General features: G+C 39.6%; 1 protein-coding gene across 4 annotated transcripts in view; it reads left to right on the forward strand.

The window, feature by feature from the left end:
- EXOC6B (exocyst complex component 6B) overlaps nucleotides 1–22717 on the forward strand; it is a 529977-nt gene that overhangs the window by 353415 nt on the left and 153845 nt on the right. For all 4 annotated transcript variants that reach the window (XM_080685494.1, XM_080685493.1, XM_080685495.1 and 1 more), the window contains one exon: nucleotides 14429–14570. In XM_080685494.1, the coding sequence (XP_080541620.1) occupies nucleotides 14429–14570 (142 nt within the window). The remainder of the gene's footprint in view (nucleotides 1–14428; nucleotides 14571–22717) is intronic.

The following is a 22717-nucleotide window of genomic DNA, read 5'->3' on the forward strand; positions in this document are numbered from 1 at the left end:
CTGGGACCCCTCAAGGGATGTCCGACTGTCCGGGATCAGGCCTAAATGGGCATTTGGACATCCCTCTCACAATCCAGGACTGCTTGCCCCCAACTGCTCACCTGCCTGCCTTCCTGATTGCCCCTAACTGCTTCTGCCTGCCAGCCTGATCACCCCCTAACCACTCTCCTGCCAGCCTGTTTGGCCCTAACTGCCATCACCTGCAGGTCTAGTCACCCCTAACTGCCCTCCCCTGCAGGCTTGATCGCCCCCAACTGCCCTCCCCTGCAGGCCTGGTCCCCCTCAACTGCTCTTCCCTGCAGGCCTGGGTCCCCCCAAACTGCCCTTCCCTGCAAACCCGGTCACCCCCAACTTCCCTCCTCTGCAGGCCTGGTCCCCCCCAACTGCCCTTCCCCTGCAGGCTTGATTGCCCCCAACTGCCCTCCCTTGCAGGTCTGGTCCCTCCCAACTGCCCTCCCCTGCTGGCCTGATCGCCCACAACTGCCCTCCCTTGCAGGCCTGGTCCCTCCCAACTGCCCTCCCCTGCTTGCCATCTTGTGGTGGCGATCTTGTGTCCACATGGGGGCAGGATCTTTGACCACATGGGGGCAGCCATCTTGTGTGTTGGAGTGATGGTCAATTTGCATATTACTCTTTTATTAGATAGGATAGAGGCCTGGTGGATGGGTTGGGGCCAGCTGGTTTGCCCTGAAGGGTGTCCCGGATCAGGGTGGTGGTTCCCTTGGGGCGTGGGGCAGCCTGGGTGAGGGGCCTGTGGTGGTTTGCAGGCTGGCCATGCCCCCTGGTAACCCAAGAGGAAGCCCTGGTATCTGGAATTTATTTATCTTCTATAATTGAAACTTTGTAGCCTTGAGTGGAGGCCTGGGCCGTCCAGGGTGTGCGGAAAGCTTGGCTTCCTCCATCGCCGGGGGCAACTCAAGCCTCCTGCTCTCTCCAGCTCCGTGGCTGCCACGATTTATTTATCTTCTATAATTGAAACTTTGTAGCCTTGAGTGGAGGCCTGGGCCATCCAGGGTGTGCGGAAAGCTTGGCTTCCTCCATTGCCAGGGGAAACCCAAGCCTCCTGCTCGCTCCATGGCCGTAGCCATCTTGGTTGGGTTAATTTGCATACTTGCTCCTGATTGGCTGGTGGGTGTGGCTTGTGGGTATAGTGGAGTGGTGGTTAATTTGCATATTACTCTTTTATTAGATAGGATTTTATTTGTCAGCTTCCTCAGTTTTTAGCCTTCCCTTTGTCTTTTAATAGGGTAATTTACAGTTATTTTGCTGTTGACTTGGTTATGTTATTTTGTTTCATTATATATCTTTTTCATTTCTTTTGTTTTAATGCATCTTATATTTTTAGCTTTGCACATCTTTAGAATTTTGAACATAAGTCCTTCCATTTTTTCAAAATGTTTTTCAACTTATAATTCTCTAAGCTTTGAAATTAAGCATAAAACATTTATTTGTAACATTTAATATGTGGTTTATCACACATTTTTATTTTACCTTTTCCTTTCCTATATTTTAAAATATTTCAGTATTTTAGATCAAGAATATTACTATTATTAAAGCATTATTTTCCATGTTATATGTCTTTTTTTAACAGTAAATACTGATATTTCTATTTAGTTTAAGACAATTATTAACCTGATCTCAATTTTAATTAGTTTCCATGACAGATCATGGCTTTCACTATGCATATCTTCAAGTAAAGAGATTTGTTTCAGATTTTATGAGGCCTTTCTTATGTATTAAATTTTTCTTTTTACCATTTTGCTTGATTTAAAAAAAAAATTGTCACATTTTTTTCCCTTCATTACTCTGTACATGTTCCATTGTCATCTAGTTTTTAGTATTGCAGTAGAGAAATCTGATTTTGTTCTTTGGTTATTGACCTAATTCTTTTGCCTGAATACTTGTACCTTTTTGTAATTTTTTTCTCTGATATATTGATTATTCTTGGTGCTTCATTTATTTTCTTGGCTCCACTTTGCAAACTTCAGTTAAACTTTTGTTAACTTTATCTTCTGTATTAAACTGATTACTTTCTCTATCATAATTTTCAGCTTCAGGCTGGTTTTCTAAGTTCTGGGAGAATGTCTCATGCTTGTTTTCCATACAACTTGGGGAAGTTTTCCATAGCTCAGTCCTGTACTTACTCCCTCTCATGTTGATTAATTTAGTTCATCTATGTTTGGTTTTCTTATAACTCTTTTTATCTTATCCATATCTCTTTATATTTACTGTTGAGTTTTTGATTTATCATGCTATCATTTCACTTCACACTCTTTTCTCCTTATTATGTCTCTCTTTTATTGAGAACAGTTTATTTTATACTCTAGATGGTGATACCAAAGAGTTTATTTAAAATTTCCTTTTGATCTATTAATAAAACATTTCTGAGGCTTGAAAATACTTTGAATCTCTTGAATACTTATTAGTCAGGATTCTCTAGAGGAACAGAACCAACAATGTATATATATGTGTGTCTGTGTGATATATATCCTATCTAATAAAAGAGTAATATGCAAATTAACCATCACTCTGCTGCAAAATGGCGGCACCCATAGCCACAAGATGGCAGTGCCCAGTCCTCTTAGCCCTGCCGGAGTCCCCCAGTCCGCAGAGCAGCGGCAGTCCGGGGTGTCCAGCTGGGAGGCACCAGTGCCACGCGATTTTCTGCCACAGCCTGGGCTGGGGTCTCAGGCCAGCAGGGCCTCGCACCCAAGCCGCATGATTCCCCAGCCGCAATGGCAGCCTGGGCTGGGGTCTCAGGCCGGCAGGGCCGTGCACCCCCGCCACGTGATCTTCTGCCCAGCAGCGGCAGCCTGGGCTGGGGTCTCAGCCTGGCCGTGGTACAGCCCCTGCGGCGTGATCCCTGGCCGGAAGTGGCAGTCAGGTGTGTCCGGCTGTGAGGCGCCCGCCCCCCACGCAGCGATCCCTGCCCAGTGGCGGCAGCCTGGGGTGTCCAGCTGGGAGGCGCCAGCACCCGGCGTGATCCCCGGCCACAGCCTGCGCTGGGGTCTCAGGCCGGCAGAGCCTCGAACCCAAGCCGCGCGATCCCCCGGCCATGGCGGCAGTCTGGGCTGGGGTCTCAGGCTGGCAGGGCCCCGCACCCCCGCCACGCGATCTTCTGCCCAGCAGCGGCAGCCTGGGCTGGGGTCTCAGCCTGGCCGGGGTGCAGCCCCTGCGGCGCGATCCCTGACCAGAAGCGGCAGTCCAGGGTGTCCGGCTCCAAGGTGCCCGCCCCCCACGCAGTGATCCCTGCCCAGCGGCTGCAGCCTGGGGTGTCCAGCTGGGAGGCGCCAGCGCCCGGCGCGATCCCCGGCCATAGCCTGGGCTGGGGTCTCAGCCTGGCCTGGGCGTGCACCCCCTGCAGTGCCATCCCTGGCCAGGCTGAGATGGCAGCCTGGGCTGAGGTCTCAGCCTGGCTGGTCTGAGGAGGCAGCCTGGGCTGGGGTCTCAGCCTGGCCTGGGAGCGCACCCGCTGTGGCGCCATCCCTGGCCAGGGGTGGCAGCCTGGGCTTGGTGGGGCACGCACCCACAATGGTGCCATCTCCGGCCAGGCTCATATGGCAGCCTGGGCTGGGGTCTCAGCCTGGCTGGGTTGAGGCAGCAGCCTGGTCGGGGTGCCATCCCCAGCCAGGCGTGGCAGCCTGGGGTCTCAACCACTGAGTCACACCAGCCAGGCAGATATGGAGGAATCTTAAATGTTTCTTTTTTTAAAATATATATTTTATTGATATTTTACAGAGAGGAAGGGAAAGGGATATAGAGCTAGAAACATCTATGAGAGAGAAACATCGATCAGCTGCCTCCTGCACACTCCCCACTGGGTATGTGCCCCCAACCAAGGTACATGCCCTTGACCGGAACCTTGAGTCTGCAGGCCAATGCTCCATCCACTGAGCCAAACAAGTTAGGGCTGTCCAATATGCTAAAGAAAAAACCCTATCTAATAAAGAGGGAATATGCAGGGGAGGGCATTTGGGGGTGACCGGGTTGTCAGGGGAGGGCAGTTGGGGATGATCAGGCTGGCAGGGGAGCAGTTAGGCATCAGTCAGGCTGGCAGAGGAGTGGTTAGGGGTGATCAGGCTGGCAGGCAGAAGTGGTTAGGGGCAATCAGGCAGGCAGGCGAGCAGTTGGGAGCCAGCAGTCCTAGATTGTGAAAGGGATGTCCGACTGCCTTATTGGGCCTAAACAGGCAGTCAGACATCTCCCGAGGGGTCCCAGATTGGAGAGGGTGCAGGTTGGGCTGAGGGACACCCCCCCGCCCCCCGCAGTGCATGAATTTCGTGCACCGGGCCTCTAGTATATATATTCTCTCTCTCTCTCTCTCTCTCTCTCTCTCTCTCTCTCTCTCTCTCTCTCTCTCTTCTCTCTCTCTGAATTACTCACGGAATTATGGAAGCTGAGGAGTCCCAAGATCTGTAGTCAGCTAGCTGGAGCCCAAGGAAGTTGCTGTAAGTTCTGCTCTGAAATGTCAAGGCCCAATAAGAGCCATATTTCACTTCAGGTCTAAAGGCTGGAAATGACTGGTATCTGCCTTCAGGCAGTTAGGCATGAAGAGTACCTTCTTAAGGAGGGCCCGTCCTTTTGTACTAGTTAGGCCTTCAACTTACTGCATGGGGCCCATCTACGTTAGGGAAAGGAATCTGCTTTACTCAGTTTACTGATTTAAGTGTTAATCTCATCCAAAAATACTCTCAGACACATCCAGTATAAAGTCTGAGTAAATATCTGGGCATCCACTGACTCGGTCAAGTTGACACATGAAATTAGTTATCACAGGTGCTGTAGTCTTCCCTTTATTTTTTATTGTGTCATGTACTAGCATTTTACTTCCCTCCTTACTTGACCTCAGATATGGAGGACCTATGTAGGCTGTGTACTTGTAAAAAAAAAAACCAATATGGGTCCTAAGCTGGTTTGGCTCAGTGGATAGAGCATTGGCCTGTGAACTGAAAGGTCCCAGGTTCGATTCCAGTCAAGGGCACATGGCCGGGTTGTGGGCTCGATCCCCAGTGGGGGACTTGCACGAGGCAGCCAATCCATGATTCTCTCTCATCATGGATGTTTCCATCTCTCTCTCCCTCTTCCTTCCTCTCTGAAATCAATAAAAATATATTAAAAACAACAACAATAACAATATGGGTAGACAGCCTTTCATCTTTTCTCTGCCCCATTTTACGGCAGTCTTATTGTTTATCCAAGCTGTTTAGGTGTGTAATAATGAACACATCTCTCATCTGATTCTGCTGGCTTTAATTCGGTTATCTGTTATCAATAATAGCTAACCAGCCTCAGTAACGTGAATACTTAAGACTGTATTTTCTCACATAATAACTGCAGAAACGATATTAGCTCAGAGGCTCAGGAATGTCAGGGCTGAGATCTTCGTCATTCTCTTGTTCTTTTCCTCAAGATTACACGATAGCGGCTAGAATTCTAGCCATCACATAACTTTGACAGCTACAAGAAGGAAGGACCAGGCAAAAGGGCTTCTGCAGAAATTTCTACTTTCAAATCATTTGCCTTCCTTATATGACAAAATGTAAATATTCTAACTTTTTATCTGGTCAAAGATATTTTATTAAGGTAGAAGGGATCATGGATAATGAATTAGGTAAGTAACATATTCTGTAAATACGTTTTTCAGTGGAGGTGGCATCTTTTTCTATCACCAGTGTCTGAAAATGTTCTGAACTTGTGTAGTCAGTGTAAATGGTCATTTTCTAGCATGCCCTGTTACAGAGATCATTCCATTCTTTTTCTGACTTTGCTCAAGGGGCTACACCTCTAAGATTTTATTATATTCCACCAGTTTCTTTCCAACCATAACTTTATCTCATATTTTTAAGATTTGCAGGTTCTGTTTAGATAAAGAAGAAGTTAGATGGCAGAAATCTAACTTCTTTATCTAAAGTGAGGGAATCACTAGGAAAAAAAGGATAATCTTATTCTAACTTAGAAGTTAGGAGTAGCAAAGTATAGAGAGGAAGAGCTGCCTTCCTCTCTACTACACAGTGCCCAGGGTCTCTGAGAACAGGGCATAAATGGTAGAGGACTTTCTTGTTTGATGTCCCATATTCTGAATTCTAAGATGGTTTTTCTTAATTCAGCTTCTGTCTTCTACTTAGGATAATTTTATCTCTGGCTTCATCAATATTGGTTTTAGTATTAGTGTGGCTTTTCATCTTTTTGGGGGTCTTTACTATTGGGAATGTTTGTAAAAGGCTATATTGAGGAGCTGTTAGCCAGACAACCTTTATTCAGTGGGTATTTCTTTTAATAGCCATTTGGTTTCATTACCTTTTAATGAGTTCTTTGATAACAAGTTCCTTAATTCACAAGGCAGTCTTTCAGGTTTCCTCTTCTCTAATTGTTAACATACTTTGGTGCTTTCACACAAATTCACTATGATGAAAAGTTTCCTCTTTCACGGCCCCTGTAGGACATCAGAAGGGAAAGATGGGGATGGGGAGAATATGCCACGTTTTCTTGAAATCTAAATGGTTTAAGGTTATTTGTCCTCACAAACTGAGACTGACTGAAATATTCATATTTTGTGCTCAATTTCCTGCAACATGATTCATTCAGAGTAGATTTCTAGGTGTATGGAAGTTGAGTTCAGCTCACATTAAAATTTGCATATTGAATGTTTCTATAAGCATTTTTTAAGAAATGTGGAATATTCAATTCTGCCTGGAATGCAAATAAATTTTCATTAAAAAATTTCCTTGAACTATAGGCAGTACTACTCTAAATGACAGGAATATTTTATAATAAAGTATCTACCATTCATTGAGCCCCTACTATTGCCAGATACTGTATAGGGTTCTTTATTGTATTATCTCATTAACTCTACAATTTCTACAGTGTTGATGACATTATCTTCATTTCACTGATAAGAAAGCTGAGACTAACCAATATTAAACAACTTTCATAAAGGTCACATAAGTGATAGGGCCTAGATTTGAACCTAAGTTAATATGAACCAAATCCTTGCTCTTTCTCTATGTGTCTCTTCCACTCTGTCTCATCTTATTTTCACTACTGCTTTCCATAAAATGGACATTAGGGTTCATGAATCTCACCGTTCTTCCATAGCGAGATTAATTAGAGGGCTAATCAGACACTTGTAATGAAGATCTTAAATTATTTCGCTCAGAGAAAACTAAGGTTTTAAATATTCTGAAATGAAGCATTTGTTTTGGCAGCAAATAGTGAACCAAAGCACCTACAGGATACGTTAGCTCAAAAACAACAAAAAAGAAACTCAGGCTAATGAGCTGTTTGGGAGGAGAAATGCTCTTATTTAGGGTATTGACCAGTTAGGAACGGAGTAATATGTTATATGTGGAAGTTAAAAGCGACTGGCTGACAGACAGGCAGGCGTCTGTACCATTGTGTTTTGTAAACTCTCTCCTATGGCTATGATGTGTTTTCTCCAAGCCCGTTTAATTTTTTATGAGGTTTGTAAAGGTCTTGAATAAACAATTGAGATTATAGAGGTTTTCCTGGAAGCTTTGGTTAATATTTTAATATGTTCTGCTTTGTCACATTATTAAATAACTTATTGGAAAGTTTGAAAGAGAGGGTAAGAGAGGGTTTATTTTTATTTTTCCTATTTTCCCCTTTTTAAATAGTAGTTAAATATCAAAATTGGGTATAGATTTTAGCTGATTCCCTCCCTTTTTGTTTTAACTTTATACCTCTACAGGTCACCCTTGGATTGGGATCCAGCATCTGGGAGGCCTCCACTTAAAATGCACTTCAACTGGAATTACAGTTTAGTGGGTATATCTTGAAAGTAAGCCAGTGACTATAATTTATGTAGTAAGAGAGGGCTGGAGAAAGGGAGAGGGAATTGGATAAGGTAAAAAAAAAAAAAAAAAATAGGAAGTAGTAGAACTTGGGAAATTACCTCATCGTGACCTTTTGCTTATTAATATTTGAATCTGATTATTTGGCATCTTGGTTGTAGTCTGGTGAAATGTCCAGCATGGCAAAAACTGAATACCTTCAAAGACATTTCTGTGTTAATGAGATAACTTGATGAAGTCAACCTTTAACCTCAATAGGAGCTGAGGAAAGAGAAAGGAATAGTTTTTATTTCTCATTATGAGGTCTTATTCTATGGCGGTTTGTATAGTTGTGATTGTTATTATTTGTAGAGACTTTATATTACCTCAAATTATAAGCCACTTAAAATTATTTCCATGACGTTGTTGTCAATATGAAATGAAGTTCTACCATTTTTTGTGAAGCCTTCCCTGACTATTTTGGCCTCATAACCTTTTCTTCTAAAATCATATAGTGCTTAGAGTTTATTCTGCTCAATTTAGCACTTAATTGCATACTCTTCTTGATTTGTTTTAGAACAGGAAGTACACTTTCTACTTTTTTGCATGACAATTTTTTGGTGTAAAAGAAGAAAATCATAAGACTAGAAAAGGGATAAATGGTTAGCAAATATTATGCACTCATAAAGTACTTATATTTTAAGCAAATATATGCAATGTTTTTTAATAGTTTTTCATATTCTGGACCATAGGAATATACTAATAAGACATTTACTGAGTACTTAATGTAAACCAGGTAACTGTGGAATTATAAGGTAGGAAATGCTACATAGGAATTATTTCTACTTAGCCATTATAACAATATATTTTACAGATGATGAAACCAAGACAAAGGTTAAAGTGGTCTGGGGAATTATATTTACTATGTATGTTGGTTTTCATTAAACCACATACCTGAATTTCTCTGTATACCTTTATTTATTTATTTTTTTTCCTGACACTGTTTTGGTCTATGGAACTAGAACATACATGTTATGGTATCTGCTGTGGTGGCGTTGTCTTGTAATATACTAATTAGTTGGCTTTATCCTTTATTCTGAATTTTAGTTAGAAAGACACATATATGTATGCATTTTTAAAAATAATGCACAATGTTGGCCAAGCTGATAATGGAAATTAAGACGAGGGCATATAAAATTATTGACCAGGGACAATTTCCTTAAATGGTTATTATAGTTTTTTCTAGTTTGAACACATTCAAGGCAAAACAATAAGAATGATGGCTGATTTCTCATGGAAACAATGGAAGCCAGAGGACAATAGAATGAAACTTTTAAAATCCCAAAGTAAGAGAAAACTGTCAATATACAATTCAGTACCCAGCAAAAAATATCTTTCCAAAATAAAGGTGAGATGCTCTCTGCTGACCATGTTGCAATAATTGGTACCAGACACTCTTGACCACAAATACTTGAAATGCCAGACAAAATAAATAGAATAACTTTTTCAGATAATGGATAGCAGGCAGTGCAGGACAGTGATCTCTGAAAGAAGGGAAACACATAAAACATTGCACCAGCAATTTGCCTACAGGTACTTCGCAAACTGTGGTACGGGGAGGGTACCCAAAGTAACCCAAGGACAGCAGGAGAGTATTGTTGAGTTAAGAAGACAAAGATTGGCCCTAGCTGGTTTGGCTCAGTGGATAGAGCATTGGCCTGTGGATTGAAGGGTCCAAGGTTCGATTCCAATCAAGGGCACATGCCTGGATTGTGGGCTCAATCCCCAGTAGGGGGCATGTAATAAGCAGCCGATCAATGATTCTCTCTCATCATTGATGTTTCTATCTCTGTCTCCCTCTCCCTTCCTCTCTGAAGTCTATAAAAATATATTTTTAAAAAAGGAAGAAGACAAAGATTGAAGTTTAGGGGATAAGTTGCTGATCTTTGTAAGGAAATAGTTTTGAGATGAGGAAGGTAATTTGAAGAATAGCACCAAATATCTGCATTGGGATCCCTTGAGGCTTTGGCTGAATACTAAGTTGTTCATGTGTAGGAAAAATTCATGATATCAGGCAAAAAATAAATGCTAGGGTACAGAAGCTTAGCACATTTGCCAGAAGTCACACAAGGCAGGGAGATGTTAAAAATCTAACCTGTAAGAAGGGAAAGATCCTACTGAATTCCTGAAGCATTTAGTAGAACCACCAGAAGAATAGCTAGTAGTTGGTCTAAAGCTACATTTGTAGTAGGTCTAAAGTAACCATAGATAATAGATTATTCTAATCCCTCCATAAAAGAGTAGACCTGCATAACCAATGGACACAGACAACTGGGGGTGAGGGCATGAGTGGGGGGGTTAGGGGGATAATGGGGGAATAAGGACACATATATAATACCTTAATCAATAAAGAATTTAAAAAAAGAGTAGACCTACAAACTTTAAAATTGCAAAAGAAACTGAGCTGTTTGTTGTAACAAAAATCAACTTTCTTTAAAGAAATTCAACAAAATAGAGACATTCAAGAACCTAGCATTCACAGTATTTAGTGTTAAAAATTTACTAGATGTGACAAGAAACAGGACAATGTGATCCATAACAAGGAATATAATCAGTTCATAAAAAAGTTACCCAAGTGACATAGGTGACAGAATTAGCAGGTAAATGCTTTAAAAATGCTCACATACCCACACATACACAATAGGTTCAAGATTTAAAGGTACATATAAATTTAAGGAAAGAAGTAGAAGTTATAAAAAATTAATCAGCTCTGGCTGATGCAGCCCGGTGGTTGGAGCATAGTCCCACCCACCGAAGGGTCGTGGGTTTGATTCCAGTCAAGGACACGTACCTGGGTTGCAGGTTTGATCCAAGGCCCCAGTTGGGACATGGGCAGGAGGCACCCAATCAATGTGTCTCTTGCATGTTGATGTTTCTTTCTCTATCTCTGTCTCTCTGTCTCTCTCTCTCTCTTTCTGCAGAAAATATCCTCGGGTGAAGATTCAAAGAAATAAATAAAATGGAATTTCTAAAAATAAAAATATCAGAAATTAAAAACATGCTGAATTGGATTAGCAGCAAAAATTAGCCACTTTAGAAAATAAGACTGGAAAATTTAAAAGACTATTCAGTTGAAACTGTACAACCTAAATGCAGAAAGAGAAACCAAGGGGAGAAATTTTGACAGAGCGTCAATTATACGTGGGGCATAGCAAGCAGTGTCCTGTACTTGGTGCTCCTGGTTCTCAGGCTTTCAGACTCAGACTGAAAGCCACACCATCAGCTCTTTGGCTTTCATTCCTTCAAACTACATACACCTCTTGAGGAAGATAAAATTTGACAGCGAAATGTGAGCAGAGGAGTGTTACTTAGGAAGCAAAAGCAAAAGAGAAAGTTGGTGTGAAAGGACAGCTCTCTTTCACAGAATAGTTCCTGGCTCTCCTTCCGTGTTTCTTGAAACCTGCTAGATTATCCAGAGAAGGATAAATTGGGCCTTGGCTATTTGTAGTCAGTTAGATAAAATCCTTGTTCATCTGGGACTCAGGATCTGATCCCTGTAGGTTGACAGAGAGCTGTGGTGGGGGTCCATTTTAAACCCCTACTGTGAACTGAACATTTTTTTGATGCTTCCTTAGATGAGTAAGGAAGAGAAAAAACTCTCGCTCAGTACCCTGGCCTTTCAGATTTGTGTGATTTTTATCTTCTTGTCCTCTCCATTTCCTTACCCCAAGTCTCAGAGCAATAGACACTACCACAAAGCCCTTTATTTACTGGGAGGCAGGATCAAATGATTGTTACGAGTCTTTTTGGAAAGTCTGACAGGGCTGGATTCACATCTTAGCTCCACCACTAAGAAGATATAGTCAAATAATCTCTATTTCTCTGTCCTTATCTGCAAATTGAGTATTAAACACCTCATGGGGTTTTTGTGAGAATTATATGAGAAAATATTTTCAAAACATTTGGCACATACTCAATGCTCAGCAAATGAAAGCAGCCTCTCTGATGGTAGAGAAGATGTGAATGATATTAATGATGCTTTCTCTGAGTTTTCACCTCTATGCCCTTGCATGTAGTACTGTGATATTCATAGTAATTGAAAGTAATGCATATTGAGCTTTCTATAATTCTTTGAAAGAGTTTTTAAGATTTCTACACATTTGTTTTAGTTGTGTTCAGTTGTATCTTTGTATAAGAAATAATGCATGATTATCTCCCTTTTTGTAAAAGAGAATTGGGTACTTACTCCCTGGCCCATTGAAACATATGGAAAAAAACATGTAAAAGGACCCCATAGTGAGAATCTGGAATTTTTATGAATTCTTACTAGATCTACATTACTTTATGACCTACCTAGTTTATAGTAGGAACAAACTAAATCTCCAAAATCAGAAGAATGGACAAATACATTGTGGTATACTGTAAAATAATTAAAGGAATAAACTACAACCACATGCATTACACTGGAAAAAACTTTACATTACAATATTGAACCAAAAAAATCACGTTGCAAAAGGACATGCCATATATGATTATGGAAAGTTTTAAAATATGTAAAATGATACAGTATATTGTTTTTGTTATATGTATACTTATCATAATAGTATTTTTAAAATACAAATGGTATGCCTAACACCAATAATGGTCACCTGTGTGGAGAGGGAGGAAAATGATTAAGGAGGTCACGTAGGGGCTAAACTATATTTGTATGTTTAATGGACACATGAGTGTTCATCTTGTAATTTTATATATCTTTCCATATGGCTGAATTACTCTATAATTTCAGAAAAGAAGGATTCATTAATTTGATAACTCAGACTTTTAAAGATACATATCATCCTGGTTTTCAAAATAGATATTGATGGTAAGTAACAGATAAATAACAGGAAAAAATGGATATATTTTCTATGAGGTATGACCTAGACCTGAGTCTAAGATGTCATTCACTAAATATAAAGTGTGTGAATACTTTAAAGAAGATAGTTAGATATTTTCAATATCATATTTAAAAAATTAGCTTATAATTTATGTTCATAAACCTCAGTGTTCATTTTTTAAGAAAACAAAATTCATCCTTTTAATTATTTCTTTCAATAAACCTTTTTATTAATTGATTTTAGAGAGAAAAAGAAAGGGTAATAAGAAAGAGAGAGAGAGAGATTGAGATCAATTTGTTGTTCCACTTATTTATGCATTTGTTGGTTGTTTTTTGTATGTGCTCTGACTGGAGATTGAACCACAACCTTGTTGTATCAGGATGATGTTTTAACCAACTGAGCTATCTGGCCAAGGCCTACATTTTTTTAATTTAAATTCTTTATTGTTTAAAGTATTACATAAGTCTCCTTTTCCCCCTATTGACCTCTCCCTGGCTGCCCCTCCCCACCCCAGCACATGCCCTCACCCCCCAATCTGTGTCCATTGGTTTTGCTCATATGCATGCATACAAGTCCTTTGGTTGATCTCTTACCCCCTCATCCCCGCCTTCCCTCATAGGTTGGACAGTTTGTTCGATGCTTCTATGACTCTGGTTCTATTTTGGTTTCTCAGTTTATATTGTTCATTGTATTCCACCAATCAGTGAGATCATATGATATTTATCTTTCTTTGACTGGCTTATTTCACTTAGCATAATGCTCTCCAGTTCCATCCATGCTGTTGCTAATGGTAAGAATTCCTTATTTTTTATAGCAGCATAGTATTCCATTGTGTAGATGTACCACAGTTTTCTAATCCACTCATCTGCTGATGGGCACTTAGGCTGTTTCCAAATCTTAGCTATTGTAAATTATGCTGCTATGACTATAGGGGTGCATATATCCTTTCTGATAGGTGTTTCTGTTTTCTTGTGATATATTCCTAGAAGTGGGATTACTGGGTCAAATGGAAGTTCCATTTTTAATTTTTTTGAGGAAACTCCATACTGTTTTCCACAATAGCTGCACCAGTCTTCATTCCAATGACAGGTGTGAGATGAGACCTCATTGTTGTTTTGATTTGTATCTCTAGGATGATTAGTGACTTTGAGCATGTTTTTATAATGTCTCTCAGCCTTCTGTATGTCTTCTTTTGAAAAGTGCCTATTTAGGTCCTTTGCCCATTTTTTGATTGGATTGTTTATCTTCCTTTTGTTAAGTTGTATGAGTTCCCTATAAATTTTGGCATTAAACCCTTATTGGAGATAACATTGGCAAATATGTTTTCCCATGCAGTGGGCTTTCTTGTTGTTTTGTTGATGGTTTCTTTCACCTTGCTTTTTATTTTGTTTTTTAAGAACGGTGATTGATACAGAAGGGACTGTTAGAAATTTTTTTCTGTGTTGAAAAATTTCTTCTTGGTTTAATTAAGATTTTTGAATATTGTTTATCTGTTGTTGATTTAGAAAAAAAAGTGCTTCCTGAATAAATAGCTGGGCTTTCTGAATTTTAACATAGTGTCATAGCTACATGACTGGTCATGATGATGCTAGTATTTAAGATGATTGCCATCAGGTGCTATTAATTCCAGTATTATTTGAATGTTAAGGGTATTGTGATGAAGAAAACAAAGACATTCCTAATGGAAAAATAAATGGTTTTAATTTTGTTATAATTTTACTTTAATTCATTAAAATTATGATTTACATTATTGTATTTCAGGGAAAGGTGGCTCAAACAGCGTGTATGTCAGCTTGCAAGCATTTAGCCACATCCTTGATGCAACTTTTGCTGGAAGCTGAAGTAAGACAGCTCACCTTGGGAGCATTACAGCAGTTCAACTTGGATGTCAGAGAATGTGAACGTAAGACAGTGAACCATCCTTTTGCTTGCTTATTTTGCCTGCATACTCACTTCTATAAAAAGAAATTTAAGTCTGTTGTGTCTTTGTTCCTGATGATGTCAAAGAATACCTAGTTGACAGAAATAACTTATAGGATGTCTAGAAATAGAGTCTACCAGAAAGCTAACTCGAGCACCCAAAAGTGCTTAGTCCCATATGTGGAGCACAAAAGATCCCTGGCTACACAGGAGTTTGCAGTCTAGAGGGGGATATAAGGCAGACATGCATTTAACGGACACCAAAGAAAACCCGATTAGTTCAGACTTCAAGAGAAGGCAGTTCCCAGCCATTTCCTTTTTATGTTTTATTTTAAAGCTATTTTTACATCATATTTGCAAACCCTTAGTTTAAAGGACAAATGCTGTGTGTATTTATCAGTCAGAAATGCTTTCTGGTACAGGTAGAAACAAAACCTTTGACAGAGTGGTTTAAACAAATATGTTTTCTTTTTTCTCAGAGGCAGTGAGCTACTGAATTCATTTAGTCACCAAGGACCCAGGCTCTTTTGTCCCTTCTCCTTTCTCATACTGAGAGTGTGGATTTTTCCTCCTCTGTGTTATATTTAGAAGAGACAGGAAATAGAGGCCTGTCTCACTTATTCCTTTTCCCAAGAAACTAAAAGGAGACACCTAACAAAACTACCTCTGTATCTCATTGGTCAGAATACAGTTGTATGGCCACCTCCATCACTAAGGGAGGCTGAGAGTTTGAGTATCTGTCAAGGTGAAAGGGAAGTGTCATCATTGGCACAGTTGATTCATCATGAATCATTCACTTTATGTTGAACACAAAATAAAGCTTTGGTTAGGAAGGAAGAAGGAAGGAATGAGGAGTGTTGTGATGTTCATTGCTCTGTCAGTGAAAAATGAAAATGAACCGAAATGATATGATTCAAAATGATTTTTCTGATTCTAAGAAAATTAAAATAGTGGAAAATTCTCTGAGTATGCTAATACTTCTGCCACATCCTTTTATTTTTACTACTTATTGTTTTTCCTTGGTTAACTTTGATGACTGAACATTAATGTTTTATTTATTGACTATGTTATTTTAAATTAATTAATTAAGACTTCCAGTTCCAGCCATCACCGAGTAACAGGTACCAAAGTCACCCTTCTTGGATAAACAACTGTAAAACTGGATGAAATGTATGAAGCAACTCTTCATGCATTGGACAGCAGACAGCACAAGGCTGTGATCCTTTAGAGAGGGGAGGTGCACAAGGTAAACTTGTCATTCACTCTCATTTTCTGCCCTGGGTACTATCCAGACAGCAACACATGAAAGTAGGTCCCAAATATAAAGTAGTGTTTTACACAGATGAAATTGGTGGATAGGGCTGGTGATGCAGCTGGGATTTGTGGGGCAAGGGACTAGAGAACAGGGAATTGTTTAGAGAAGTAGCTCCAGAAATCTGCATTAGAGAGCCTGTGAGTCTTTGGTCAAAAACTAAGTTGCTATGTGCAGGGTAAAACTTTCTGAGGTTTGGCAGAGAATAGCTACTGAGGAACTGCTAGCTCAATAGGAATGCCAGAGGTTAGAGAGTGCTAGGAGACGCTAGAATTATGACCCACTGGAGTGGAGAGGCCAGCTGAACATCTTGTATATTCAGTGAGACCCCAGAAGGTTAGACATTAAGAGTATACTACTCAAGCTCTAGAATAAGAGCTAATCTTGATCCACCATAACAAAGCCTAATAACAACACTCAACAAGATAGAGATTATCTGCCAATAAAATAACTGCCTGCCCAAACAAAACTCAACAGTCTTTGAACAGAAACAAACACACACAAAAATTCAGACTGTCAACCACATAGTAGTCACAATTTCACAGCAATAAAAGGCTATAATTTGGCATGCAAAGAAGCAGGAAAGTGTGATCCATAACAGAATAAAAAGCAGGCAATAAAAAGAGACCCATTGAGAATACAAATGTTGAAAATAGCAGACGGGCCCTTTAGGAATCTGAATAGAAATATATTCAATAATTTAAAGAAAAAGATGGACATAATGCATGATTGTAGCTGAAATATTTTTAGGTTTGGTAAAAAGTCTTAATCTACTGACTCAACAAATCTTTAGCAAGAAAAACACAAAGTCACACCCAAGGTACATTACAGTCAGATTTCTAACAAACAAAAAAATAAGAAAAGAAAGAAAAAACATGATAAAAAAGAAAATCTTAAAAGTAGACAAAAAAGAAAAGATATATTACATAATGGAGACCAATAATAAGAATTTCTGCTTACTTCTTATAAAAAACAGTGCAAACTACAAGGCACTAGAATATCTTTAAAGTACTGAAAGAAATAAAAACCTATCAATCTAAAACTCTTTATCTTGAAAAAATATCCTTCAGAAAATTTGTCACCAAAGGTCTGCACCACAGATCTACAGTGCAATTACATTGTTCAAAGATGTCAACAATAGTATCTCCTTTTCCACATCTTTTTCTAGAATCTTGGCACTTCCTTATTAAGAAATTGCATTTGCCTGCCTGGTGCTGCTCAGTGGTTGAGCATCAACCTATGAACTAGGATGTCACAGTTCTGTTCCTGGTCAGGACACATGCCTAGATTGTGGGCTTGAATCACAGTCAGGGGAGGATGCAGGAGGCAGCTTATCAATGATTCTCATCATTGATGTTTCTATTTCTCTCTCCCTCTCCCTTCCTCTCTATGAAATCAATAAAACCATATATATATATATTTTTTTTTTTTAAAAAAAGACATCTAAGTCCCCTTCCTTTGAATCTGGGCAAGCTTGTGATTTTTTTTTATCCAACAGAATGTGGCAGAAGTGGCCTTGTGACTTTTGTTGCTAGGTCATAAAAGAGAATGCTGCCTCCATCTCCTTAATTAGCTGCTGGATAAGAAGTGTAACTACCCTAAGGCCTCCATGCTGTGAGGAAACTCAAACCAGCTCATGTGAAGAGACCACACGTAGAAGGCCTGATGCCTGACATTTTACATTTTATGTTGTTGGTGCTGTATTTTGTTATATTACTTTAAATAGTATTAGATTTTGTTCTGACTTGCATTTACATTACTTGAAATTGGTTGGATCCTTTTGAGACTTGCTTTTAGGTTTATAGCACCCTTTTGTCTTTGTCTTATTTAAACCCAAACCGAAAGTAATGCCCTTTCCAGAATTCTAACCCGGGCCCAGGGACCTAGAGGATTTTCAACTCTGGCTGGTGGGAACACCAAGTGTGCACAGCTCTATAAGAGCTCCACAACTTATTCTGCATATTCATTAACGGTGGCTCTTTCCCCAGCCTAGGGTAGTCTCTTCCCACACACGCACAAATTACTGCTCTTCCAAACCTTCCGTGACACCCTTCTCCAGCTTTCCTGAGTGCTCTTTTTGCGACCTCTTTCACTCTGGTAGTTGGCCCTGCAAATGCTAGTTGCCTTGGCATTTTGGACTACAATCTCTGACTTTTCAGCTCAGACTACTTTGTTTCCTTTAGGTTCTCTCCCTTTGCAGGCTTTGCATAATGGCTTGGAAACTCCCTCTAGTTATGCTCACCTCAAATGTTTTCCTTCTTTCAAGAATCACAGTCCTGCATTGACTGTTGCCTAATATCTAAAACCATTCTTTCAGATACTTTATCCAGTTTTACAGTTTTGTGTTTTGTTTTGTTTTTACAGTGGGAGAGAGTCCTCTATTACTCCATTATGACCCATAACAGAATAAATGAACATCTTTTCAAGTTCTTTTTAATTTTTATTTTTCATAGAAATAATACCTGCTCTTTATAGAAAATTTTGAGGGAAAAAGAAAATAAAAACTACCACAATCTCATTATTCAGAAATAAGTACAATTCCAGGGATTGCATCCTAACATGATAATCCAGCAGCCACCAGATTCCATGCATCTGGTTAGCCAAGATGGTTTTACATGCCTCTGTCTTAACCAATTATTTACTAGGAGAATAAAAACATGATTAGCTGACTAAGAACTATTGATTCTTTAAATATATATATATATATATATATATAAATTATTGATTTTAGAGAGGAAGTGAGAGGGAGAGAGTGATAGAAACATCAGTGCTGGAGGGAATTATTGATCAGCTGCCTCCTACACACCCCTTACTGGGGAATGAGCCCAAAACCTGGGCATGTGCCCTGACTGGGAATCAAACTGTGATTTCCTGGTTCAGAGGTCGATGCTCAACCAGTGAGCCACACCGGCCAGGCAAGATTGATTCTGGATGTTTAGTTTTAAGTCACTATTGTCTGAATTTTGATGAAAAAGTAGAACCTCATTCTGCTGTGAAGAAAAGGAAGAAAAGGACTTTGGAGTAGGCAACCAACAAATACTGTTGGTTAAACAGCAATGCCTGATGAATGATTGGGAATGATTACAATTACTACATTTTTAAAATATATTTTTATTGATTTCAGAGAGTAAGGAGAGGGAGAGAGAGAGATAGAAACATCAATGATGAGAGAGAATCATTGATCAACTGCCTCCTGCACACCCCACACTGGAGATTGAGCCCACAATCTGGGCATGTGCCTTGACGGGGAATCGAACCATGACCTTCTGGTTCATAGGTCAACCACTGAGCCACGCTGGCCGGGCCATGACTGCGTTTTTGATAGAGCTAAAAGATAAAGAGAGATGGAGGATGATAAAGCTAAATTCATGGGCCTTGAGGAGGAGTGATGGTCTGGGAGAAGCATAAATAAGTAAGGAAAATGCCCATTTTATGACTTGATTCTGAATTGCATTTTGTATAGAAGAACGAGCAGCTTCTACTTGAGAAAATTATAGGCGAATTGGTACCATTAACAGAGAGCCAACTCTCATTTAAGACTAAGAGATGGAGAGATCATTAAATGAAAAGGTGGAACATAGTAGTGTTTGTTAACCTTGCAAGTGGGGTTCCAGAGAGCCAGTATCTTTTCTGAAAAGCAATTCAATATTTGTAATAGCCTTTCAGTCTTAGGACCAAATTAAAACTAATATTTGTAAGACATGGAATATCACCACTGAAACTTATTCTCAAATATTGTGGAACCACTAAGTTTCATTGATTTAGAATTTAATGTTTCACTTCTGATTGGCAGTAATTTGCCTGTCAAGAAACTTTCCATGGACATTTATTTTACTTTAAAAGAAAGAATTCTATTTTATGTCTTTTGCTATACCACCCCCCTCATTTTTTCCTTTAGATGCTCAGTGGTCTATAAAAAATCTTAAAGAAATGATACATAAGATTCAAGTAACTATACAGAGGCGTATAAAAGCAGCCCCAAATGACAAGATAATTAACACTTACATCTTCCTACCCAGTGGTGTGTGCATGTGGTATTTTCCCTATTGTCTGTGAGTCCTTGGAAGAACTGTATAGGTCCTGAAAGAAATCAAACTCTGGACAAGGTAGAATGGGAAGTACCTTGAGGGTTTGACTCTGAAGCCTGCGCTGCCACTTTCTTAGATCCCATATACATAGAAGAAGTACGTACATTGCCATGAGCCTGAGGTATTCAGCTGGTATAGTGTGGTATTAAGAACATAGATTCTAGAGTCAGCTTGACAAGACAGATTCAGGTCACACTTACTTTTAGTGTGACCTTGTGTATACTATTTAACCTCTCACAGCTAGCCCCATTTATGATAGGAATAATAGTAGTACCTAATATTGCAGGGCTGAGGTCAGAATTAAATGAAATAATGCACAAAAGGGTTTATTTCATGGGTTGACAAAACACTGAATATGCAGTAAGTAGGAGCTTCTATTGTTAACACCACTATCAGCAGTAGCAACAGCAGTTAATAAATACTTAGCAACTCTCAGAAGGTCTTTTGCAGATCACTCAAACTTTTGTCTATAGTTTGTGAATCAGTTAGTCTTGGGGTTGCCCTTTTATTAGGCATAAGGAAGTTTTTCTTCCTGGCAGTTGTCTGTAGCATGATCCAGAACTGATGATTTGCAAGAAATCAGTTAACCTCTAGTATTTACTAGAGAGGGTAACTACTGCTTAGGGCACCATTACCTAACAGGAGTGTTGTTGTGAGGTAATTCCTATTGACAGGCTACCAAACATTTACAGTGGACATTATTATAAATTTAGACATGAAGAAAATATCTTTCCCTTAAAAGTAGTTAGTGACTTCTGATAATTTCTGCCTTGCAAGAATTTCTATCTTACATCTCCATATGTTTGTGTCTTATATTAGGTTTTGAATATTGGAGCACCGGATTTTGACAGTGAAACTTGATTTTAAATACTAGCAGGTCTTGATAGCCTAACACTTACCTCCTTGATCAGCCTGGACTACTCTATCATTCATGCAGTGGATTTTTCAGTCTGTATCTGGATTTGTCATTTTCTAAGCTTTCTCGTTGTATATTCTAAATAAGGAGGTCTAGGTTCATATTCCAGCTCAACTTCTTGTTAACAGCATTCATTCAGGAATCTATTTATTCAGCAGCAACAACAAAAATATATGTAGAGGCCCTACTCTGTGCAGAGCACCATTGTAGAGGCTGGAGATAAAATAGAAAACCCTGGATTTGAAATAGGAGAATGATTTGAGTAGATTTGTGTTTTTAGAAGGAATTCATCAATTTTATTAAAAGCCTCAGAAAAGGCTGTTGCAGTAATCCATGATAGAAATGATTTGGAGCTTTAGCATATTTCTGCATGGTAAGCTAAGCCATGGGAGTAAATGGCTCAACTCATTTAACCTCCCTGAGTCCATCAATAAACTAGAAATACTAATCCCTGCTATATTTGTCTCACAGCATTATTATAAAGCTAAATAAGATAATATATAAAAATCATTTGTAAACAGCAATGGAAATTTTTGTTTTGTTTTGCTTTGTTAATCCTCACCTGAGGATATTTTTCCCATTGATTTTTAGAGAGCGTGGAAGGGAGGGAAGGAGAGAGAAAGAGAGAAATATCGATGTAAGAGAGATACACATTGATTGGTTGCCTCCTGCACGAGTCCTAATTGGGGCTGCAACCCAGGTATGTACCCTTGACCAGTAATCTAACTGGAGACCCTTTGTTCTATGGGCTGACACTCAAAGCACTGAGCCAAACTGGCCAGGGCTGGTAATCTATAGATATAAAAGGCTAATATGCAAAGTGTCCTCTTGGGAATTCAGCCAGGAGATGGGGAGTTCAATCACTCACTATGATGTGCGCTGACCACCAGGGGGCGGTGCGGAACATGGCGGGCGACCAGTGGTGGCGGTGGGGCGCTGAGGGAATGAGGGAAGGAGGAGGCAGGTAGGCGGGAAACCTGATTGGCCCTGATCACCAGCCAGGCCTAGGGACCCTACCCATGCACAAATTTCATGTACTGGGCCTCTAGTTTTATTATAATTATCATTTCTTTATCCATATGTTTTATGTGTTTTCTTCTTATTTTTACCTACTTCCACTCTTACATGGTTTATAATGTTAAATGTTTTCAGTTTTCAGTTATCTGCTCAGATCCCATAATTATTCAAAAGCCTGTTATATTAAAAATATAACAATTAAGCCAAAACCAGAGCACATTTGCTTGCAATGAAATGAAGCAGCAATTGCTTCTATTTAAATTTAGTGGAACCCATCATTTCCCAGGACCCATTAGTCTTTGCAGAGAATAAACTAGGTCCTTCGACGGGAAGGCAATGGGATGCATCTTGCCAAATTCTCTCAGTTCTTTGGTGGCCGAGTTAATCTGGCATACATTTACTACTTTGGAAAGGAATAAGAGCTCCAAAGCCTTGTGTTTTACCATTATTACCATAATAGCCCTCACTTTACAGGTCAGGAAACCAATGTGGAGAATCTGCCTCAACTCAAGACTTAGTGAAAATCTTCAGAATAAATTCATGGTCTCACTGAGCCTACTGTGATAAAGGGAGTGGCAGAACACTAATCTCCATAAGTCCCTACTCTAACTGAAAGGTCAGATAACTGTCATCATCCTTGAAGAATTTGTTTTAGTTCAAATTCAAGACCCAGTAGTTTGAAAAGTTTGAATATTTCCATCTGTTTGTACATATTCACTAAGATAAATGGCTGCAAATCCCTTTTGGTATAGCAGGCTCCCCTTGACTCAGGTGTGAAGTATTTTAGCCAGTGTTAA

Source organism: Plecotus auritus (assembly GCF_963455305.1).
Source record: "Plecotus auritus genome assembly, chromosome: 8".
Classification (NCBI taxonomy): domain Eukaryota; kingdom Metazoa; phylum Chordata; class Mammalia; order Chiroptera; family Vespertilionidae; genus Plecotus; species Plecotus auritus.